The sequence below is a fragment of the Pollachius pollachius genome (assembly GCF_949987615.1).
Source record: "Pollachius pollachius genome assembly, chromosome: 18".
In the NCBI taxonomy this organism is placed as follows: domain Eukaryota; kingdom Metazoa; phylum Chordata; class Actinopteri; order Gadiformes; family Gadidae; genus Pollachius; species Pollachius pollachius.
In genome coordinates this window covers 9,737,493-9,759,939 of record NC_136951.1, presented here as the reverse complement: position 1 = coordinate 9,759,939, position 22,447 = coordinate 9,737,493, and the positions used below count along the sequence as shown (strand labels likewise).

Genomic DNA, 22,447 nt, shown 5'->3' with positions numbered 1-22,447 from the left:
TCATCAAATAAGACTTCATGTATTGCCGAGAAAGACCAGTATTATGGCGAAGATGAATTCAGCCATCAAATTAGATAGAGTTGAAACTAAACACAACGAACACCCGTCACGTCCGCTTCCTCCATTCCCGTCCTCAAACAGAACCCCTCAATCGGCAAACACAACCTTAAAGGTGAAATATTATACCACCCAGGTGCGAGGGTGATTAGCCAATTAAAAAACGTTTCGAAAATCTGCCTCTTCTGACATCACAAGTCGGCGTGTCCACCTAGATGTACCTTGGATAGATCAGTCTACCAGCCTACCCAGGGGACTGTAGAAAACGCTGCTCATCTATCCGTCATACATCTAGGTAGACACGCCTACTTGTGATGTCAGAAGTGGCCGATTCGCAAAACAGCTTGTAACGGCTAATCACACTCACACTTGGTGGTATAATATGTCACCTTTAAAGGTGACCTATTACACCAATAGGTGTGAGGGTTATTAGCCAAGGGTTATTATCACAAGACGTTTAGAACATCACAAGTGGGCGTGTCCACCTAGAGGTGGGCTGGATAGATCAGTCTACCGACTGTAACAAACGTTGCTCATCTATCCATCACACATCTAGGTGGAACGCCCACTTGTGATGTCAGAAGAGGCCGATTGTAACAGCTAATCACACTCACACCTGGGGGTAATAATATAATATGTCACCCCCCCTCATATCCACACGCCAAACCACCTCCACCACCTCGCTCAAAACCCTCACGCCGCCCTCTTGCCCCTCCCCCCGCGTAGGCGTGCGTTCAAGCGCCAGTGCACGGAGGACGGCCGCTGGATCGAGGGCGCGTGCGAGCCCGTCACCTGCGACGCGCCGCACGCCATCTTCCACGGCTCGTACCACTGCACCGACGGCTTCCGCTTCGACAGCGTCTGCCGGCTCAACTGCTCCGACCCGCCGGCCGCCAGCTCCGTCTTCGGCGGCGGCGTCGGGGGTGGCGCCGGGGGTACCGGAGGCTCCGCCCACACGGTGAGGATGCTGCACGCTCCCTGCAAGCAGGTCTGTCTGTCTTTCTCCCTCTCTCGATTGTTTTACTAACCCCCGCCTACTTCCTTTTGTGTTTTTTCCCGCCGCCACCCCGTCAACTTTGTGTCGTGTGTTGAGGACGTGTTAGTGCAGGAAGTGTTACGGTTTAGTTATGGTTCCATGTCGACGCAACGCAATGACCACGCAGACTTAGACGCAGTCGTAAACCTGTGATGGTTCTGCGTCGGGTTTTAGTGAGCGGACCAATCACAGCCCTCACAGTTACAATTTTTGGGAGGTGCACGTCAGGCCCTTGCGGTGGAAGCAAGGATGGCCCGCAAGGACGTATTGGGCCGTAAACCCCCTTGCGTTGCGTCGACCATAACTCAGCCTTTAGCCTACAGGATATGTTAGCGTGTGACGTGTTAGCGCATGATGTGTTAGCACGTGACGCGTTAGAGTGTGATGTGTTAACGCATTATATGTTAGTGTGTGACGTGTTAGCTTATAGCGTGCTAGCAAGCTACCACGAATCGAGTAATGTTAACAGGAAAAGTTTCAGGTTAAACATGTCACAGAGGTCACTCTAGAAAAGAAAACGTTACAATAGGACATGCTAGCTTTGGTATTGTTACATATCAGCATCGGGCATGTTAGCATTGAGAAGGTTGGCATAGGAAAATTCTAGGACGCATTAGTGCAGGACATTGTTAGCAAGTTTATAATAGATTGGGTGTGTCCTTAATTGTATCTCCTAATCTTGTGATGCTAGACTACCATCGAAAGTAAATATTTATAGTTTTCTTTTATCACAGACACATATATTAGTTGATGTTATTTTCTTTACCTCGACACGTGTGACCGTCTTCATCAGAAAGTCACACGGGGGCTGTCAGTGTTTTGACTGGTGAACCACAGCTCCTGCTGTGGTTCACCAGTCAAAAAGCTGACAGGTGGATCACATCTCCGTTAACATCAGCTGATAAGAACGCGTCACACTAATACACCCGTGTGACCTTCTGATGAAGACGGAAGAATATCCGTCGAAACAAGTCAAGGTAAAGATAATAACATCTACCAATATATGTGTCTTTGATAAAAGAAAACTACAAATATTTATCTCAAGTGTAGACACAGTGAATGCATTACAACTACTATTGAAAGTGTTATTTAAAACAAAGTTAACGCAAAGGAAACACCGAGCCAATAGTTGCAGGTGGCGTGGTCCAATTTCCATATCCAAAACGCTCTAAGCTGTTGTTGTAGTGAGTAACTATGTGTAAATGAGTTTGCCTTTAGAAACAATGAAGATTAATTGCTCTCTTTTCCTCTTACCAAAGAGCACTTGTGCTCTTCTCTCTGCCACCCATCATCCTGCCTTTCTGTCCCCTGCCAACTTCCACCTCCTCCTCCTCCTCCTCCATTTCCCTCCGTCTGTCGTTCCCTCCTACGCCTACCCCCACCTCCCTCAGCCCTATTCAATTAGTCGCCATACTAATTAGATTGCTATTGATCTCCAGAATAGTCTGGCTGCCACATAATTTTGAAATGTATACACCTTTTAATCCAGCCTGCCTGGGCTGGATGCGGTGCCCTGATAGCACTTGGATTGTGTTTCTCCATCTGCTTATGGGACAGCAACTCAATGTCCTTGGTTTCTGTGTGTGTGTGTGTGTGTGTGTGTTTGTGTGTGGCTCTATGTGTTTGTGCATCTCTCTGTGTCTGTTTGTGCATCTGTGTGTTTCTCTCTCTCTCTCTCTCTCTCTCTCTCTCTCTCTCTCTCTCTCTCTCTCTCTCTCTCCCTCTCTCTGTGTGTCTCTGTGTCCATCTTTTTGCCCATCTCCTTGTCTGTGTACGCATGTCTGTGTGTGTCCGTGCGTGCATTTGTGTGGGCGTTGTGCATGCGTGAGCGTACATGTACGTGTGTGTGTGTGTGTGTGTGTGTGTGTGTGTGTGTGTGTGTGTGTGTGTGTGTGTGTGTGCGTGCACGTGTACTCCATGTGTTCCAGGCCCCCGGGTCCAACAGCATCAGATGCAGGAAAGACGGTAACTGGACGGGCTCCTTCCGCCTGTGTCCCCGGAGCCGGGGCCAGTGCTCTCTGCCGCAGAACCTCCACTTCAGCCTGCAGTACTCATGCAAGCGAGGCCACGGCATAGGTACAGCGTGTAGCCCCTCAAATCACACTTTCCCTTTAGTGTCCTCGGCAGAGCAGCTGTAATGTTTGCTTCAGCCAATGACGTGGCTGTAGGTATGGGACCTGTAAGCCAGTTATCGACGCACACAAACTCGGCCGGCAGCATTAAAGTGTCTGTGTCGGTTTTGAATCAACACGGTGTAGACCGGGCCACATATTGACATCACCTTCTGAAAGCATCTTCCAATAGCATGCTCATAATTTATTTGGTTGGAACATCTCAGTAACCTCAGTAATCTCAGTAAGCTTGACAGGTTACTGAGATTGTGTGTGTTTATTGTGTGTATTGTGTGACGAATTAAAGACACCGGGAAAGGCACTGGGAAAGACTCGGGTAGCAAGTGTTTGGTTTGATGTACACCAGACAATGTGTGTGTGTTTGTGAAGGAGTGCATGCACATGTGTGTGTATGCGGGTGTTTGTGTGTACTTATGTCTGTGCGTGCAGTTCCTAGCCCCCTTTCTGCCCACCCAACGCCTCGTGATCCATCACCAGATGTGAGCCATTTGGTCAAGTTCACCTGTTAGTCTTTCTCTGCGGTTGTAGTTGAGCTGTCAAGTTCATCTTAGAATCACAGAAAGAGTGTGGGGGGAGGGGATGTTCAAAGGCGAATCGAAAAGAGGGCAAAAATCAAAGGTATCTGACTGTTGCCAAAGTGATACATCATCGTTTGAAGGGGCCTTTGATGTGGCCACGGTTTCTATGTACTCTCGGTTTGATGATGTCATAAAATGTTTGTCTCTCTCTCTCTGTCTCTCCCTCCCCACTTCTTTCAAACGCACATGTACACACACACATCCACTTATACTCACTTACGCACGCACACATGCACACACACACACACACACACACACACACACGCACACATGCACACATACATACACACACACTCTCGCAGGTGAGGACTGTGAGCTAACGTGCAGGGAGAGTAACAACGATGTGGTGATGTTGCCTAGCAACCTGACAGCAGACTATGTACTCACCGAGCACTGGAGGAACCCTCCCAAAGTCAAGGTACGCCCCAGTTTGTGTGTGTGTGTGTGTGTGTGTTTTTCCATCTGTCTCACAACTCTGACCGCCACATTGCACAACACACACACACACACACACACACACACACACACACACACACACACACACACACACACACACACACACACACACACACACACACACACACACACACACCGTTCCTCTGTCAGCGACTCCTCCCCTGCATGGAATCTGACAGGCCGTGTCCACATCCTGGCTGTATTAGCCTGGAGATCAACAGCCAGCAGTTTCCTCCTCCCCCTCCTACGCCTGCCGTCCGTCCATCTGTCTGTATGCCCACCCTGTGGCATCGGACCACTTATATTCCCCCCCCCTCTTCCTCCTCCACCTAGGGTGAAAGGGAAATACCTTTACAGGAAGCGTACTTTGATACAGGTGTTCAGCTTGTGTCGAACGTTTCCAATGGAATAGTTTCCTCTTTGCGTGGCCATTTTTGTTTTACTGTTTATTCACCTCGGGCGCTTTGAATTGAAAGGCGATGTCCGGGCGATTTGGGTGTATGTCATTAAGGAGAGTGGAAAGGGGGCGGGGTGTCTTGCCCACAGGTTAAACAGCACTGGGGAATTAAACCCCTTTGGGCTGGGAGTGGAACAGCCTAGCCCTGCACTGCTCCTGTTTTGTCTGAACTGGTAGACTTTACAGGTTGAGCGCTTATCAAACACAAACACTTACACACACACATGCATAATGACATACACACACACACACTTCCTTGCACTGCAAGGCTTTGAACCCAGAGGCGTGACTCGCACCCCAGAAATAAGTCACGAAAGGGATCGATTGAGTGCCCTGATTTTTAGTCTGTTCCCCTTCTGTCACGACCCATCTCACCAGTGGTTGCTTTAGTTGAGAAGCAATTCACGTGAAAAACAAAATCGATCACAGCTTGACAGGAGGCAACTTGTGAGAATTTAGGAGTCAGACTCCAAACTCAACCAAGGCCGTGGAAAAAAGCACAGACTTAAGTAGCACTTCTTATCGCATACTCGTCGCAAATGATGCCAGCCTTGTGTTGCCAGCACTGCGTTTAACCACGCAAAACGATCCCCGATTTGTCAAATACCCTCAAACACGAACACGAAAAAAATAATGGAGGAACACCAAGTTTTGCAACGTGAGCAATGAAAACCAGAAGCCCCGACACCCTAAGAGAACACTCTGTCATTTTCACGCCTCCCCCCCTCCCCTTCTCACCCCCCCCCCCCCCCTCTCTCTTTGTTGTTGTTGTTTTTTCTCTTTCGTGCTGAGTCAGCAAGGCTTCCAGAGGTCTGCATTAGGAGATTGTGAGGGGGTTAAGGAGAGAGAGCGGAGGGAAAGATGGGGGGGAGGGAAGGGTCAGGTGAAGAAGAAGGAGAAATGATCTGTTTGTAATTGATTTGTGTAATGGATATGATTTATATTCAACAGTAATCTGAGTCATGCCTGGCAGTGTGGGGGGCAGGGCGGGGGTGAGTGTGACCAGTGACAATAGTACATAGCATAAGCAAGAGCAGGCCGCGGTCGCTACAAGATGGGGACTGTGTGTGTGTGTGTGGGGGGGGGGGTGGTGAGGTAAAATCAATGGAGGGTTGGGAAGTGGCCTGGTGCTGTGTGGTTTGGGTGTGCGTTCCTTCCCATGTATCGATGCCTATGGATTTTCTTAAGGACTCGAGCGTGTCTCGTTTGTTCGAGGTTTGTGGCGCTTTTGTTGTGCTTGGATACACACACACATGCATGAACACAAACGTGTGAGCGGCGCACACACACACACACACACACACACACACACACACACGCGCACACACACACACACGTGATGGCTTTTGGGCTCTCGTGAAGCCGATTGCCTGTGCACGAACACAGGAACACAGGCCAGACACACACGCACATGCAAACGAACACAGGAACACACACACACACACACACATAGACACACAGGCAGTAAACGTAGTTTACAACTACAACAACTACAACACTGTTTTCCTGCTGTTAGTTTCAACTTTGCCTTCAGGAGCAGGACTTTGTAACAACATATTCTCACTGCTGTTCGCACTCTTTCCCAGTTACTGTAATTTGCTGCGTCGCTTGTTTTTTCCGTGCCGCACCTTAATCAGTAACCTTGACGTATCGCCCGTTATAAAACCAGTTGCGTTCAGCCTCGCGCATGTGTGTGCGTGTGTGTGTGCGTGTGTGTGTGTGTGTGTGTGTGACCCACTTAGAATTCTCTCCGGCTCTTCTTCCTCCACCTCTTTCCCCTCTTCCTCCATCGGCCTACACCTACCCCCACCCACTCTCCATCCTCCCCATCTCATCCACCCCCCTTTCTCCCCCCCTCTCCTTCTCTCCTCCTCCTCCTCCCCCTCCCCTCCTCCTCCTCCCCCTCCTCCTCCCCTCCCCTTTCTCCCCCCCTCTCCTTGTCTTCTCCTCCTCCACCCCCTCCCCTCCTCCTCCACCCCCTCCCCTCCTCCTCCTCCCCCTCCTCCTCCCCTCCCCTTTCTCCTCCCCTCTCCTTCTCTCCTCCTCCTCCACCCCCTCCCCTCCTCCTCCTCCCCCTCCTCCTCCCCTCCCCTTTCTCCTCCCCTCTCCTTGTCTCCTCCTCCTCCACCCCCTCCCCTCCTCCTCCTCCCCCTCCTCCTCCCCTCCCCTCCTCCTCCTCCCCCTCCTCCTCCCCTCCCCTTTCTCCTCCCCTCTCCTTGTCTCCTCCTCCTCCACCTCCTCCCCTCCTCCTCCACCCTTTATCAGTAAAATGACCCTGTCCATCATGCCTGCTGCAAGAATGAGTCCTCTTGTAGAAAAAGAAATATATATAGACGTAGAAATATATATTTCTATATATAGAAATAGATACTTCTATATCTATTTCTATACACGGCTAATATGTATTAGGGACGTGACCTCGCCTGTGTGTGGTGGTGCTGGGGCTGGAGAGGTACAGAGCTATTTTGGTGTGGCATCAGAGCCCCAGGGGGGTAATGGGGGAGGGAGGGAGGGAGGGAGGGAGGGAGGGGGGGGGGGAGACTTCAGCACGGTGAGAGGATCCCGGGTACGGTGAGCAGACCGGGCCGCAATCATGGACTATCAAGATTTACGGCCGTGCCGCGGGAGGGAGAGAGGGAGAGGGAGAGGGAGAGGGAGAGGGAGAGGGAGAGGGAGAGGGAGAGAGAGAGAGAGAGAGAGAGAACGGGAGGGTGAGAGTTTCTGAATGACATCATCGCAGGGAAGCGGGCGAGAGAGCACCAGAGAGCAGGGGAGAGAGAGAGGGAGAGAGAGGACGAGAGAAAGAGAGAGAGAGAGAGAGAGAGAGACTTCTGCCTTATATTCCGTAGGGGGACGTTCTCACAGATAGTATGTGCAGACACGTACATTAATAAACACAATTACATACTGTAGCTCGCCGCGAGAAACAGAGCGACAAAAAAAGCGTGAAATCGTTCTTTTCCTTTTTTTTCCAGTTTCCCAGTTGTCCTCAGATGTTCGCTGTGTTCCTATGCACCCCCCCCCCTCCCCTGCCCCCTCCTCCCTCCTCCCCACCACCACCACCGTCACCATCATCACCATCACCACTGCCCCCAACCTGCCCCTTACCTAACCTCCATGTTTCCTATTTACATTGATTTGCTGACAGCACTGAAATGAAAAATACCTTACGTAGCTTCTGCAGCAACGAGGGGGAGTGGGGGTGGGGGATTCGGGTGGGGAGGGGGATGGGAGGAGGGAGGGGGGAGGATGGGAAGGAAAAAAAGAAACCCCGTCAACTTTGTGCGATATTGGGACACGGTGGACGCTGGGAAATGGACCCTCTGAGGTCACGCAGTCCTCTGCTGGGCACGGCCCAAACATTTTTATTTATTTACGTCGTCGTGGTCGTCGCGGGACTGTCCGTCCAGCGCGTCTTTAGAGATCAGGGACAAGCGAGAGTGAGAGAGACAACAAGGGAAGCCAAATACTCTCTCTCTCTCTCTCTCTCTAGCTCTCTCTCTAACTCTCTCTCTCTCTCTTGTCCCAATCTCTAAAGACGAGTTGGACGGACGGTCCCGTGACGACGACCCAAATAGTGAATAAATAAAAATGTTTTCACAATGTACAGCAGAGGATTGAGAGAGAAAGAGAGATAGAGAGAGTCTGGCTTTCTCTTTCTTTTCTTGAGGCTTCTGTTTAGCTTGCAGCAGTTGCTTTTCTGGCCCAGGCCCTGGCCCTCTCTCGCTCTGTCTTTCTGTGTGTCTCTGTGTGCGTCTCTCTCTCTCTCTCTCTCTCTCTGTTGGACATAGGACACAGTGTGTGACCCTCAAGTATTGGAAACCTCAGATCTGTGTATGTTGTGTGTGTGTTTGCTGCACTAACACACACACAGACACACAGACACACACACACACACACACACACACACACACACACACACACACAAGCTGCTGCTCTATGTATGTTGTAAGTGTGTGTGCACTGCTAAAGGATGAATAAGGTGGAGGAAATGCATTCATAGGACATTTTGTAGACACACACAAACACACACACACACACACACACACACACACATACACACACCAATAGACTGTGCTAAATCCACATGCAGGCATCTGCCTAAGAGGTAACCTGGTATGACGTGTGTTCTCAGGTGCTAAAGGGACATGGGTCGACAACGTATTTTGCCCGCCCTTCCTAACATGTCCGCTGAACCAATGTTTATTCACACTTTGAATTAGAGAGTGCCAGGGTGTGGGATTGATCACATTCTGTCCAGATATTTCAGACGGATGGTTCTATGTCTTTACTCTATCTTGCATTCTTTTAAGCTATCTCACCCTCTCTCTTTCTTTCTTACTTTCTTTCTTTCTTTCTTTCCAATATCTCTCTTTCCTTCTCCAGCTCTCTCTGTCTGTCTGTCTGTCTGTCTGTCTGTCTGTCTGTCTGTCTGTCTCTTTCTCCCTCTCTCTCTCCCTCCCTCTCTCCCTCTCTCCATTTCTTTCTTTCTTTCAACATCACTCTCTTTCTTAATCATTTACTCTCACTGCCTCTATCGCTCTCGCTCTCTCGGCATGCCTCTCGATCTCTCACTCCGTCCCCATGATTGTTATGAAAGAGTTGGCTTTGTGTCAAGCCACGCCATGTCAATATGCATTCATTCCGCTCGGCTGATCAATAAAAGCTTCAGTCTGATGGCGTCCATGTGGAGGACGGTGGCCGTTTGGAGAACAGAAACAAAGAACTTATTTGCATACAGCCATCGATTTGTTCCCCCCCGGTATTAATGCAATGCTAATGCACCGTTGTGTGGCTCCCCCCCCCCCTCCTCCCACAGAGCATCGTGTGTACGATGGGGCTGAAGTGGTATCCCCACCCAGAGACGCTCCACTGCATCAAAGGATGTGAGGTAAGATGTGTTTGATTTTGGGGGGGGGGGGGATTTTGGTAATAATCATGTTTTTCATGGTTTTTATTGTTTTCCTTGTGTCCTCAATACTGTTTAATCCTCTGTGCTACTCGTCCATCACATAAAGGTTAAGGTATTTTAATAAGGGCATTCCGACTCCCTTGAGCACGATTCATCGCCGGCCAATAAATAAGGGATTTGGGTTTGTTATTTGCCTCACTTCGAGGTGAAATGTGTTTTCAGGAAAAGCTTACTTTTGTGTCCAAAACAACCCTTCTCCCCCTCCCCCTCCCATATTTCATTCCTTCCATTTCTCCTGTGTCGTGTTATGACCATATGTCCGACGGACTTCTACCTTCGGTGCCATCGACTTCCATTGTAGTCCTGAAAAACACATTCAAAAGAAGCCTCAGAGCCGCCATGTTGCCTGGCTCCCCAGGATCCATTCTTTTGATTAGCTCTGCCTATCCGGTATATTCCCCTTAAACATAAGACAGATGATCTCCACATTAGGGAAGCAGGAAGGCACTAGGGACCAAATAAGGGCTGGCTGCGTTCCATTAATTGCCAGAGCCTCGCTTCCTCAATCTCTCATAGATATTCTCATTGACCATAGTACCTACTAACTCAATACGTGGTAAGCCCGAAAAGTAGCCAAAAGTGGCCTCAATACATCCTACGGCGGCGCATTCTCCCACGTAAACGCGAGAATGTCCAATAACATTGTTTGCCCTTAAAGCAAGTCTGGAAGTTGCGATTGGCCCAGAACCTCATTATCATCATCGACAGTAGACCGTGTCCTTGAATGAATCCACACTGCTCCTTTCCTCATTTTTCATTTTCATTTCCTCACTCTTTGCTCATTCACTGTATAGTATAGTGAATGATCAGGAGGTTGGAGGACATAGGAAATAATGAAGGAACGAAGCCCATCAGTTTGTTTAGTCGTAGTAGTTAATATGCCTCCCCTTTCCTTGGCCTTACCTTCACCAAAATGAATTTACATGCGGTCATTTTGCTTGGTTTATATGCAGAAAGTCGACATGCCAATCTCTTCAGATTAATGTTAAGTGGATTTTAATATTAGTGTCCCTCTTTGTTAGAAATGGGAATTTAGGTCACGATAACAAATGTTTATCATGGAAAACAAGCTGTGAGTAATAGTGTGAGAATTCATCAGCATGCATGTGATTGACAGCAATGTTTGTGTTGTGTTAGCATATCGGATGTATTAATGATTGCATAGTTAATTGCAAACGACAAGCGCACATGAACACACACATGCACACATACACACACACACACAAGCTAATGCAGACCCCCATAACAGAAACAATAGGAAGCTTTTCAAACCATTAAACATGACATGCAAGATAAGCCCTGGCTGTAAATCGGATTTTTTTTAGATTTCCAGGAAATGAAGTTCAGCTGTTCCTGCTTAAGCTGATATATTAATGGCAACTATCAGATTCAAACGATGTCAAGATATTACACTTTATATCCAACCTCTATATACTGCATATAATGTGTTTATAGTATTTATACTACAATATATTTCTAAGCATAGACTCAAAAGTAGCCAGATGATGGTCAGATGTTTTTGAGCAAGGCATCTATCCATCTATCCATCAGACATGATTGTATGAATGGTGGACTGCATGTGTGCATTTCATTCTAACATAAAATGTTGCAGACATAAAAAATACCAACAATAAGAAGCAGACATTGTTCTAGCTGCAGATAAGTGATAATTAGTCAGCCAGCTAAAGAGAGATGCATGGTTTGAATGGCAGATGCCACGGCAGACTTTTACAATGGTCTGCAAAATATTAATTCCCCCACACTCTATTAAAGTGTGATGTCATCTGGTTTAGGCCAACTGGATAAACCAGTTGTCAACCCCAGTTTAGGGTGTGGGCAGACAAATAAATCTCCATGGGGAGTGGGTATACTGAGTGTTTTACGATGTCTCATTTTTAGAACCTCCGACATTAAGGCCAACTATTTAAGACCGAGATCAAACGCGGAATCAAACGAATAGCTCAGACTGAACTCTTAATATAATAATAAAAAGTCACCACCACCAGCATCTGTAACCATAAAAACAAAAAAACAAACGGAATGCAAAAAACCTGTCGAATGGGAATGCTGTGATGCCAGCAGAAGAACCCATCATAACTGATGACTCTGGCCTTTTGTTTCCTGGTACTGCAGCCGTTCATGGGAGACAACTACTGTGACTCGGTGAACAACAGGGCCTTCTGCAACTACGACGGAGGAGACTGCTGCCAGTCCACCGTCAAGACAAAGAAGGTACACAGCCCCCTGTCCGTCTGTCTGTCTACAGAACGCTGTCTTTCTGTATCTCGGTCAACAGAACGCTGTCTGTCTCTCGGTCAACAGAACGCTGTCTGTCTGTCTGCCTGTCTGTCTGTCTGTCTGTCTGTCTGTCTGTCTGTCTGTCTGTCTGTCTGTCTGTCTGTCTGTCTGTCTGTCTGTCTGTCCGTCTCCGTCTCTGTCTCTCCAGTGTCAAGACCAAGAAGGTCCCACTTCTTCCCACCTGTGTGTATGTCTGTCTGTAAGGCTGTCTGTCATTGCAGTGCGTTTGTTCTATATTCAGTTATTCTATATGATGTTCAAACCATCATGGTTATAATGGCGGAAAATGACCCGTTGATATTGGCTGTTTTTTGTAAATCCCTCCTGACCTTACAACCTGTCGTCAACATTAGCATGAACCTCTTCCCTTTAATACACTTTACTTACCACTCCCTTTAAATACACTCGACCACAGCTGATGGTAAACCTTTTCTGTTTGAGATTCCACCGGGTAGATATCCTCGCTGTGCTTCGCCCGCCGCCACAACACCAGATGCGTTCCATTGGTTCGGGCTAAACAGTTAAACTGCTTCCTCTGTCTGTCCCTGACATCAGCCGCTCTCCCGGTCCTCAGAGATCCGCACGAGGTCAATACGCATCATGTTTGGTATTCACATCAATATCAGGCACACAGACACACACACTTATCAGGCACACACACGCACATGCACGCACACACACAAACACCTTCTCACGCTTACTTACTTGCATTCACACACATCTCACATCTTGTTGGGTATTCAGAACCATAAAGGTGCATGCGCACACATACGTTTACCCACAAACAAATACATATGCACACACATACACAATAACACTAACTTGCACGTGCATACTTACTTGCATACACACACACACACATGCACACAAACACACACACACACACGCACACACGAGCGAACACTCCCAGGATAAGCTATTGGAAGTTGTCTTCTGCTTCTCGTTTGGTAATGTTCCGTTTTTATTAGCATCAAAGCAGGCACTCTTCATCTAGCATATATTACATTTATGAATGTAATCAGATGGTACAATCCAAAACATGTGCCTAAGTCCTGCCTTCTCCGAGCGTTTACATCCAGAGCGAGGTAAGATAAAGGCTGTGCACTTCCAGTGGCCTCTCGGAGTACGGTACGGAGACACACCGTGATGAAAGCCCGGACGGGTTAAACGGAACATATGAGGAATGATTTAGCACGGGGGCTTGAGGTTCTTTCCGGTGTGTTTTGCATTTCAAGTCTCGGTCTGGAAGAACCTTTGCATGCGAGCGGACGCAGGATCGCTAGTTTCCTGGTGAAACTAATGTTGTTTTACGGCACATTATTAAACAATTTGATTATTTAATAATAGCTGAGCTACACAGGATCATATCATATATGTATATTTCATGCATAAGAAGATTTAAAATTTAAACTTCCCCCCCCCTAAAGACAGCTGTAGGTCACCGGACCCCCCTGGTAGGACCAGAGAGGTCTCTCCCCAGGGCTTCCAGAGGACTGCATGTCCATCACCATTAACTAAATGAGAGAGAGAGAGCGAGAGAGAGAGAGAGAGAGAGAGAGAGAGTGAGAGAGAGAGAGAGAGAGCGAGAGAGCGAGAGAGCGAGAGAGAGAGAGAAAGAGAGAGAGAAAGAGAGCGAGAGAGAGAGAAAGAGAGCGAGAGAGAGAGCGAGAGAGAGAGAGAGCGAGAGAGAGAGAGAGAGAGAGAGATGGGAGGGATTATTGATTATTGATTTGTCCTTACTTTATCCTAGTCATCGATGAGGTTTCCTCACTTCCATTGTTCCATTGCTTTTAGTCTTGAGCAGGTTTTTTATATTGTGCATGTTAAAGCACGTTGTAAACTTTGTTTTCAAAGGTGCTCCACATATAAAGTTTATTATTATTATTAGCAACCGACACCTGCTTATTATCTCGGGGTAGGGGCTGGATAGTTAAGGCTGTTTGACTTCCAGCTTGAAGGTTCTTTGCTTGATCCCCGATGCCCAGAATCTCCCTTTGGGCAAGGCGCCCCAACACCAATCCGCTCATTGATGGAACGTGTCCAAGTCACTCTGGATAAAAACGTCTGCTAAATTACAAAATAGTAGAAAGTTATCACGGTGAAAGTATTCTGTATTGATTCCCCCTAACGCTGGTGTGAAATGATTTACAGACAACCAAACTCGTCACCTTTGACTTTTAATGAGCGCTTTAGTTGAATGGACGTCTCTGGGATCCTGTACACATCCGGCCCCTGGTCTAGCGGGCCCCTTCCTGGCATCGGTCTGTACATTTATTGAAGCTTCTGTTTAGCTTGCAGCATCTGCTTTTCTGGCCCAGGCCCTGGCCCTCTCTCGCTCTGTTTTTCTGTGTGTCTCTGTTTGCCTCTGTGTGTGTGCGTGAGTCTCTCTCTCTCTCTCTCTCTCTCTCTCTCTCTCTCTCTCTCTCTCTCTCTCTCTCTCTCTCTCTCTCTCTCTCTCTCTCTCTCTCTGGCTCTCTGGCTCTCACTCTCACTCTCACTCTCTCTCTCTCTCTCTCTCTCTCTCTCTCTCTCTCTCTCTCTCTCTCTCTCTCTTTCTCTCTCTCGATAAATCTCTTCCTCTCTCTCTGAGTCTCTGGCAAGGGACTATAGTTGGACTCCTGGCATGGCCCTCTCTGACCGTGTGTGTGTGTATGTGTGCGTGTGTGTGCCTGCTCCGTTTATATTGCCGCGTCTGGCTGCCTGTGTCTGGGAGTCTGACGCGGAAGTCTCTTCATTTCCTCTCTGGACCCCAGACCAATGTCCCCTCAAATGTCCCCGTCGTGTCGCGTGTCACGCAGGCATGTGGATTCCTTCTGAATTCGTCTCATTTTCCGTGTAAACGGTCTTTAGGCGCACGGCTTTCATTAGACGTGACGTTTTTTTTTTCATCACATTTGCTCCGTTTATTCCTTTTTGGCCTCAAAGTGAAGGGCCGTGGCCAACGAGCCAACCGATTCATAATTAAGATTAAGGTAGTACAAGTGGTGATGAGTTGGATGATTACAGCGGGCCCACCATCCTTCATTGATGGTTGGGTGTTGATGTGTTAGGCCCCTGAAAGACAGGCTGTGTGTGTGTGTGTGTGTGTGTGTGTACATGTGTGCTTGAGTTTCAGTATGTGCGTGTCCGTCTGTGGATGTGTGTGTGCAGGCCTGATTGTGTCTGCAGGCTAATACATAGATGCATTGCATCACTGCAAATTTGTAACCTGTAGCAAATTGCGTTCTGCTTTATTAACCACCCACGGCACCTCCATCACCGCCCACTCTCCCTCCCGCCATTCCCATCTCCACCCCGACCCCCCGCTGGTAAACAAGGGGTCCATGGGGTCAGGGCCTTTGCTCTGTGGGCCTCTATCAAACCTCAGATCAGCGTTAGAGATCGGAGGTTAACAACGTGGTTCCCAACCTTGGGATCGGGCCCCTGCTTGTGTAACCTCATTTGCACATTGGGTCGCAGGAGATTGCTGACACAAGCGATAGGAATTTGATGATCCGTTTGAGCAAATCCGTTTTAATTTTTAAAAGGTCTCATAGACGTCCTGTGTATATACATATATATATATATATATATATACGATCCGACTGCCTGATGATTCATTCATAGCCATGGGTAAACTACTACTAATCACTTAGTGCTTGGTAGATCGATGAGGTTATGTTTGCCGGGACATTGATATTACCGGCAAACGGTCGATTGGGTAATAACAGTCAGCATGGAAGTAGATGCACCAAGTGATGGGGTGACGTCGACTGTTCCATCCACCAAGTGAATGCATGGTGGCTGGTTATTAAAGGCAGGATGGCAGGGCGGTAGGGTCGGGCGGGCAGTTATAGGGGAAGCATATGCCCCTGAATTGTCCAACAAAGCGACCTTGTGAGTGAATTTAGAGTCCCAGTCTAAATGGACCTCATGTTGTTTGTTGTTCTGAATACCCACTTTTGGCCCAGAAGGCGAACAATGTGTTTTGAATTTGTGTGTGTGTGTGTGTGTGTGTGTGTGTATGTATGTGTTTCTTGCTTCATGTGCGGTCACTGACATTTCACCTTGGTATCCTAGAAAAAAAACAAACTGGCATTTCCGCTTCCTTTCTATCGATGGTAATCTCTTATTCGATTAACACCAGGGAGCCATTTTGGAAACGTAATTGATTCTGTCATGTTATTCACACCGCCATAATGAGACTTTCCAAAAGTAACGACGCACACAAACGTGCACACACACACATTATGTATTACCCTGGTTTACTGGTTTCCTCTGAATTATTGCCGTGTAGACTTTGTTTTGTTTCTGTTTTAGCAAAACAAAACAGTCTTACATCTGGCGGTTCCCAGAATCGCTTGGACAAACACGACACATTCAAATCAAGTTCATTTAAATCTAGTAGGATTTCAAGACCGCACATGATAGTATAGCAAACAGAGCTAGTTCAGCTTGTGTAGATAGCATAGCGTGTACAATGATAGTTTATGGATTGATGCTAGTTGTTTATTTGTTAGTTGATGTTAGTTGTTGTTTTGACACATAGTTTCCTGTATCCAAAACCATTTGGAAACAAAAGCGCACACCCCTACTGCTCTTAAAGGCATTTTGGAACCTGGAATTGGTTTAAATAAATGGTGTTAATACTTTGGAATGACTCGTGGTATTTCCCTTTTGGATGCCATCTTTTTAGTTTCTATTTTTGTGAGAGAGAATACTGAAAAAATATATAGACTTTCAGGAAACCGTCTGAAAATAATCAAGAAGTTACTCTAAAATAAAAATAAGAAAATGGATTGACATGCAAGACTTTTAGCCATATACCTGGAATTTATAATCTCTAGTCAAATATGTGCGGAGGAGGCTTACCATAAAAATGACAGCATATATTTTTAGCTCTGGTTTTATAACCGCTTTTACTTTATTGTTTAAGATAACATATCCCAACAAATCACATGTGCTTCCCCCCTCTTTATTGACCCAAGAAAGATAATTTTGGATATAGCATTAAGAAAAAGGAAATACCTTGGCAATTGCAGTCAGGCTTTAGCTGTTGTCAACAAACCTATTACTTACCATCAATAAAACAAAAAGACATCCTTAATTTTATCCTAATAACCTTGTGATATCCTGGAAGGGAAGTTTGCTTGATAGTATCCCCTGTATGTTTGCTGTTCTGGTTGTCTAGTGCACATTTTATTGTTGAGGTCAAGTGACTGTGTCTGCACAGCCAACGCAAACAAACCTCTTACATCGTTGCTCCTTTAGCATATAAAAGCATTGGCACTGCGTTGCCTTTTTGTCCCTGCGTGCTTTATACACTTAATATTTAGTTATTTATTCAGCAGACACTTGTATTCCAAGCCACTGTGAACTTCAGATACATGGCATTGAGGAGCAGGTAGAGGTTACAACCACACGCCTTCCCTCTTCTCATAATAACCGCCGTGAATGAACACAAACCTGCATGGAGAGAGCCACCCCGAGACAAGTCCTCCTCGGCTATGTTTGTTTTCCCTTCTTATCGTGTTACTTCTAACATAACTGACCGTTAAGATGAAAAACGACCACATAAGAACCTACGCGTTGATCAAACACATCTGATCTAGTATTCATCTCCCCGCAGTTGTATCTGAAGATACAACCGCGTTTTTACACCATCTTTTGTGTTTGGCCAACCAATGGCATTTGAGAACCTTGCTGATGATTATAGAGGCCATTACCGGGTACAATGGTTTTGTTTAAATGCAAAAACAATTGTTAACATTTAGCCAAATTGCCATTTTTTGCAAGCTCTTCAAAAACCGACCCAGCAACGTCTCATGTACCAAACACTGCCCTATTTTAAACCGTCTCTCCTCGGTCATCCTAACCATCCTTGGCTCTGGTTAACTGAAAACGGTTATCACCTCCGATAGAGTGAGGGGCTCGCTAGTAACAATGTAGTGAGGGAGGTTTGGGGTTAGAAAAAGAAATAGAAGAAGAAGTTGCGGGGAGGTAACTTTCTCCATGTATTTATTTTCCACCGCCACCCACCACTCTTCTTCTGCTGTTTTGGTAGAGATTTGCGTATTAGGCAGAGATCTCTGGATGACTCGCTGTATATTATTCTACTCCAGGAAGTGAGAAGGTGCAAGGCCTGGCTGCACGTAAGGTCACACACACACACACACACACACACACACACACACACACACACACACACACACACACACACACACACACACACACACACACACACACACACACACACACACACACACATATACACACACACACAAACAAACACCCTCACCCCCTCTCTTAATGGTTGCAAGCTGTTGGCCAGGGGTACAGGATAGGGAGGTGGGTCGGGGGGGGGGGGGGGGGTGGTGGATGGACGAGACAACCACATCCCCCCCCATGCCTCACGTTGAAAGGCATTCCTTCCTGGGGATGCTGGGAAGCACCATGCCGAGAAGGGCAGCTTGTTTAACGGTTATATGGCCTTGGCTCTCCCTTCACTGGTCTATCCTCACCTCATGTTCGTATTCCCCCCCCCCGCCCGATGGTCAGCCCGGCTGGAGGAAGGGGTCTTTCTTTAGGTGGTTAATGTTCAGGGGACCCCCACACCCCCCCATCTTTCACCCCTGTTTGCCCCCCGCTACACTTTCATAGAGCTTAATATACAGGGCTGTCAAATTTGCTGCAAGAAGTTCTTCTGAACAGTGAGGATATATTTATTAGAACAGGGAGGTTTTTGTTTTTCTTACAATATGGATTTTATCTAATTCATCTTATATTCTTTATATATTGCATATATATATATTGCATAAATATTTATATTTATGCAATATATATATGTATCCTCAGACACCAAGGGCCCTGGCGTACAAAACAGGCGCACACAGGAGCAGCACTCTGAAGGGACAATACACAACTTCATCTCTGGAATAGTGTGCGTTAGCAGTTAAAAACAAACGTACACTAAAAACCTCAAACATCATCTTTTCCAGATTTTGGGCTCCGAAACGCCCCAAAGAGCCCAGAAACACCGCCCATCATATAATCAGAACTTAATGACCCAACGGGAAAAAAGAACACAGAGCAACAACACCGAAAAGGATGGCATCAACAGCTCTTTATTTTGCTAAATGTCAACTGGCAAACTGGGTTTGACTTTAATTTCCAGTCCCCCTTGGCTGCCAAGGACAATTAAAACAGAGTCACGGATAGGGGTGGGGGGGTCGATCCACAGTGTTAAGTGCTCCTTCCTCACCTCCCATTTTTCTAACCGCTCATTATCCATACACCGTGTACCTTCATTACCGTGTGTATTATTGCAATGCCATGCCATGTTTACTGCAGTAAGAAACTAAAAACGGCAAATTAACGAATGAGTAGCAGAAAATCCTTCCAACAGTGTTAATGTGTTTTTTTTTTGTGTGTGTGTGTGTGTGTGTGTGTGTGTGTGCACACGCTGGGTTAATAACTTGTTAGAACTCTGAGACGTCGGGGGTCTGTGCATCATATCCTCAGTAAATTTAACAGGTATGTCTGTGTTGTTGTGTGTTTGTGTGTGCGTGCTCGCACGGGAGTACGTCTATGTGTGTGTATAGGTGTGTTTGCTCATGCATCTGCCTTTGTGTGTGTGTGTGTGTGTGTGTGCTGGGTGGGGGGGTCAGTTTAAGTTTAATTAAGCGTCTGAGGAGGAGGAGGAGAGGGAGGAGGAGGAGGAAGGGGGAGGCGGAGGGAGGGATAGAAAGGAGGAGGAGGAGAGAGGAGGTGGAGGAGGAGGAGAGAGGAGGTGGAGGAGGGGAAGAGAGGATGTGGAGGGAGGAGGTTGGCAAGTGATTAAGAGGGAGGATGAAAGAGGGGGAGGGGGGAGGAGAGGAGGAGGAGCAGAGGAGGAGGAGGAGGAGGGATTTCTCCACAGCTGAGCAAAGGTAGTAACACACCAGGGGAGGGGGCATCCCCCTACAGGTTTGAGGATGTTTAAGCACCCGAGTGTTGCCCAACAGACTCCAACCTCCGTGCTCAAATGCCCATCCATTCTTTTCTCTGTCTTTCTCTGTCAACAAACTGCAGATCATCAGGGAGTTTTTGTTCAGTATCCAAATAACACAAATTATAAATGATACAATTAAATATGTGGGATTAGGGTTTGGGTTACGTCTCTGCGGAAAGTGGTAGGCATTTGAGCACGGAGGTTGGAGTCTATTTCCCGATTTCCTTCAAGGATCCCACACATACTCACAGTGTGGTCTCTGACCCGTGTCAGCGCCAGGGGGTTAGCTAGCTAGCCACTGACGTGCCGTCTTCCCTCCCATCTCGGGGCCTTATATGTTGCAATTAGTGGGGAGTCCTCACGCGGCCCCTAGCACTGGTCCTGGGCCATGAAGCCTACAAGGGACAACCCCCATCCCCCCTCCCCCGCCTCCCCTCTGTTTCCCAGCCACCCTGGGAGAGAACCCCCCAATCAGGGCCAGATGTGTGGCAGCTGGGGCAGCAGCCCCTGGAGGTCAAGGTCACAGGAAACCCTGTCAAGCCTGCCACCCACAGTCTTCTCCTCCCAGCCCGGACCCCTCGGCCCTCCGTGAGACAGAGATGAACAGGGAGGGAGAGCGAGAGGGTGGGGAAGGAGAGAGAGAGGGTGGGGAAGGAGAGAGAGAGGGTGGGGAAGGAGAGAGAGAGGGTGAGAGAGAGAGAGAGAGAGAGAGAGAGAGAGAGAGAGAGAGACGAGGGAATCAATAGAGGGGAAGGAAAACTAAATGAGCATCATAACGACGGGAAAGAGAGAACAGAGACACACAGAGACAGGTGGTCTTGAGAGATCTAAGCGTGGCTGAGAAGAACGAAAGAAAAAACATCTCCACCGCGGTTGGACAACCAGACGGTTGTTTCTGAAGGCGTCCGCGAGGGTCCGTCCGCGAGGGTCCGTCCGCGAGGCTCCAGCGCGCTCACTTTGCAGACGTGTCACATGTCGAAAGAGGGGCCCTTTCGGTGCGGCCTCCTCCATGGCATGATCCTCCATCCCCATTTAGGAAATCCCTTCCCCACAACCAAGCTCCTTTTCATGGGCCGTTACATAAGGGTCGGGCCCTGCGTCACGGCTCTGCTGGGGCCTCCCCTGTTTCCCTCTATCAGTCTGCGGACCTCTGCCTGTTTACTCCGCGCCTCTCCATGCCCGCTTGTATAACGCTCGAGTCAGGGACGTGTGTCTCAGTTTGAGGTGTGTGTTGGTGTGTGTGTTTATGTGTGTGTGTGTGTGTGTGTGTATGTGTGAGTGGGGTGTGTGTGTGTGGGTGTGTGTTTGCAATATCCAATGCAATCCAAGACGTTACCCTTCTTAGAGGTCCCTTAGAAAAACATTGAAGAGGTCCGCTAAAAGGAAAATCGGGGGTTTGCTTTGAATTCATTGAAAGGTACAGTTGAGCTGATTTTGGAAAAGTTATGACAGTTGTGATGTTCTTAAAAAAAGTTTAAACCTTTCCAAATAGCTGGCATGAATATGGGGATTTTGATGAATGCAATGTATGTGTTTTAAGTTAATGTTGAAATTACTATTAGGTTGAAATGCTTGACCAAATTGTTGGACTTTGATTGAAATTGGAATTGTTTGCCTCTTCACAATCAAACACATTTCTGACACATAGTCAAATCGCTGTGGAGCATCGATGGACATGCAACACTGTCTTACACAAGTCCACATTTGTTTCTATACTAAAAGAGTGTAATCCCAACCCCCCCATCCCTGATCACCCACCATTGCCCCCTGTAAACATAGCAGCCGTTAGATATGAACGTGGTATGAAGTTAATCAAAGAAAGATTGAAAGTGAGACTGCAGCAGCAGCAGCAAGCCCCTACACATTCATCCGACGAGCCTAGGAGAATTAAAGAATGCAGTCTTTCCCAGTTGGTCGCACTCACTCTCTACGCTCACCCTCCTAGGACCACATGTGTTCCCCTGGAGGAGAGGGGCTGCTGGTGGCGGTGGTTGTGCTGTGGGCGTAGCACATGCTGTTTAGCCAGCCAGCTGAGGAAGGAGTATATCCCCTTAGAGGGCAAGGCAGCACCAGGCGGAGGCAGCTGGTGCCTGATGACGCATGGCCATCGTCCATCCATGACGTCAAACGCCGGAGGGGGGGTAGAGAGGGAGGGGGCAGCAGGGGGGGTCATTGGTGGTCTCCATCATCATCGTCTGATTCTATTTCCAGCGCGATGGCGCCGGAGCTAATAGCCTCGGAGAAGGGGAGAGGGTGTTGACACTCGCTCCGACACGTCTTAGGGCTTGTTGTGGAGCTCTGAATAGCTCTGTGAGACCGGCCCTTGTTATAGTGACGACACGCAAACGTCCCCTCGGGGATGTTTGGAGTGTGTCTTTGTTGTGTTGTGGTTGTTACAAAGGTTGTTTCTTCAACAGAGTTCACTGCCCCGTCACACTAGGCATGTTTGGAATATGAGAGTGCACGGCTTCATCGATGGCTTTGGAGTAAAT

General features: G+C 47.7%; 1 protein-coding gene across 1 annotated transcript in view; it reads left to right on the top strand.

The window, feature by feature from the left end:
* The window catches only part of pappaa (pregnancy-associated plasma protein A, pappalysin 1a), a 96,706-nt gene that overhangs the window by 69,485 nt on the left and 4,774 nt on the right, over nucleotides 1-22,447 (top strand). The window contains exons 17-21 of the mRNA XM_079755433.1: nucleotides 784-1,015; nucleotides 3,022-3,169; nucleotides 4,106-4,221; nucleotides 9,536-9,607; nucleotides 11,822-11,920. Of these exons, the coding sequence (XP_079611559.1) occupies nucleotides 784-1,015; nucleotides 3,022-3,169; nucleotides 4,106-4,221; nucleotides 9,536-9,607; nucleotides 11,822-11,920 (667 nt within the window). The remainder of the gene's footprint in view (nucleotides 1-783; nucleotides 1,016-3,021; nucleotides 3,170-4,105; nucleotides 4,222-9,535; nucleotides 9,608-11,821; nucleotides 11,921-22,447) is intronic.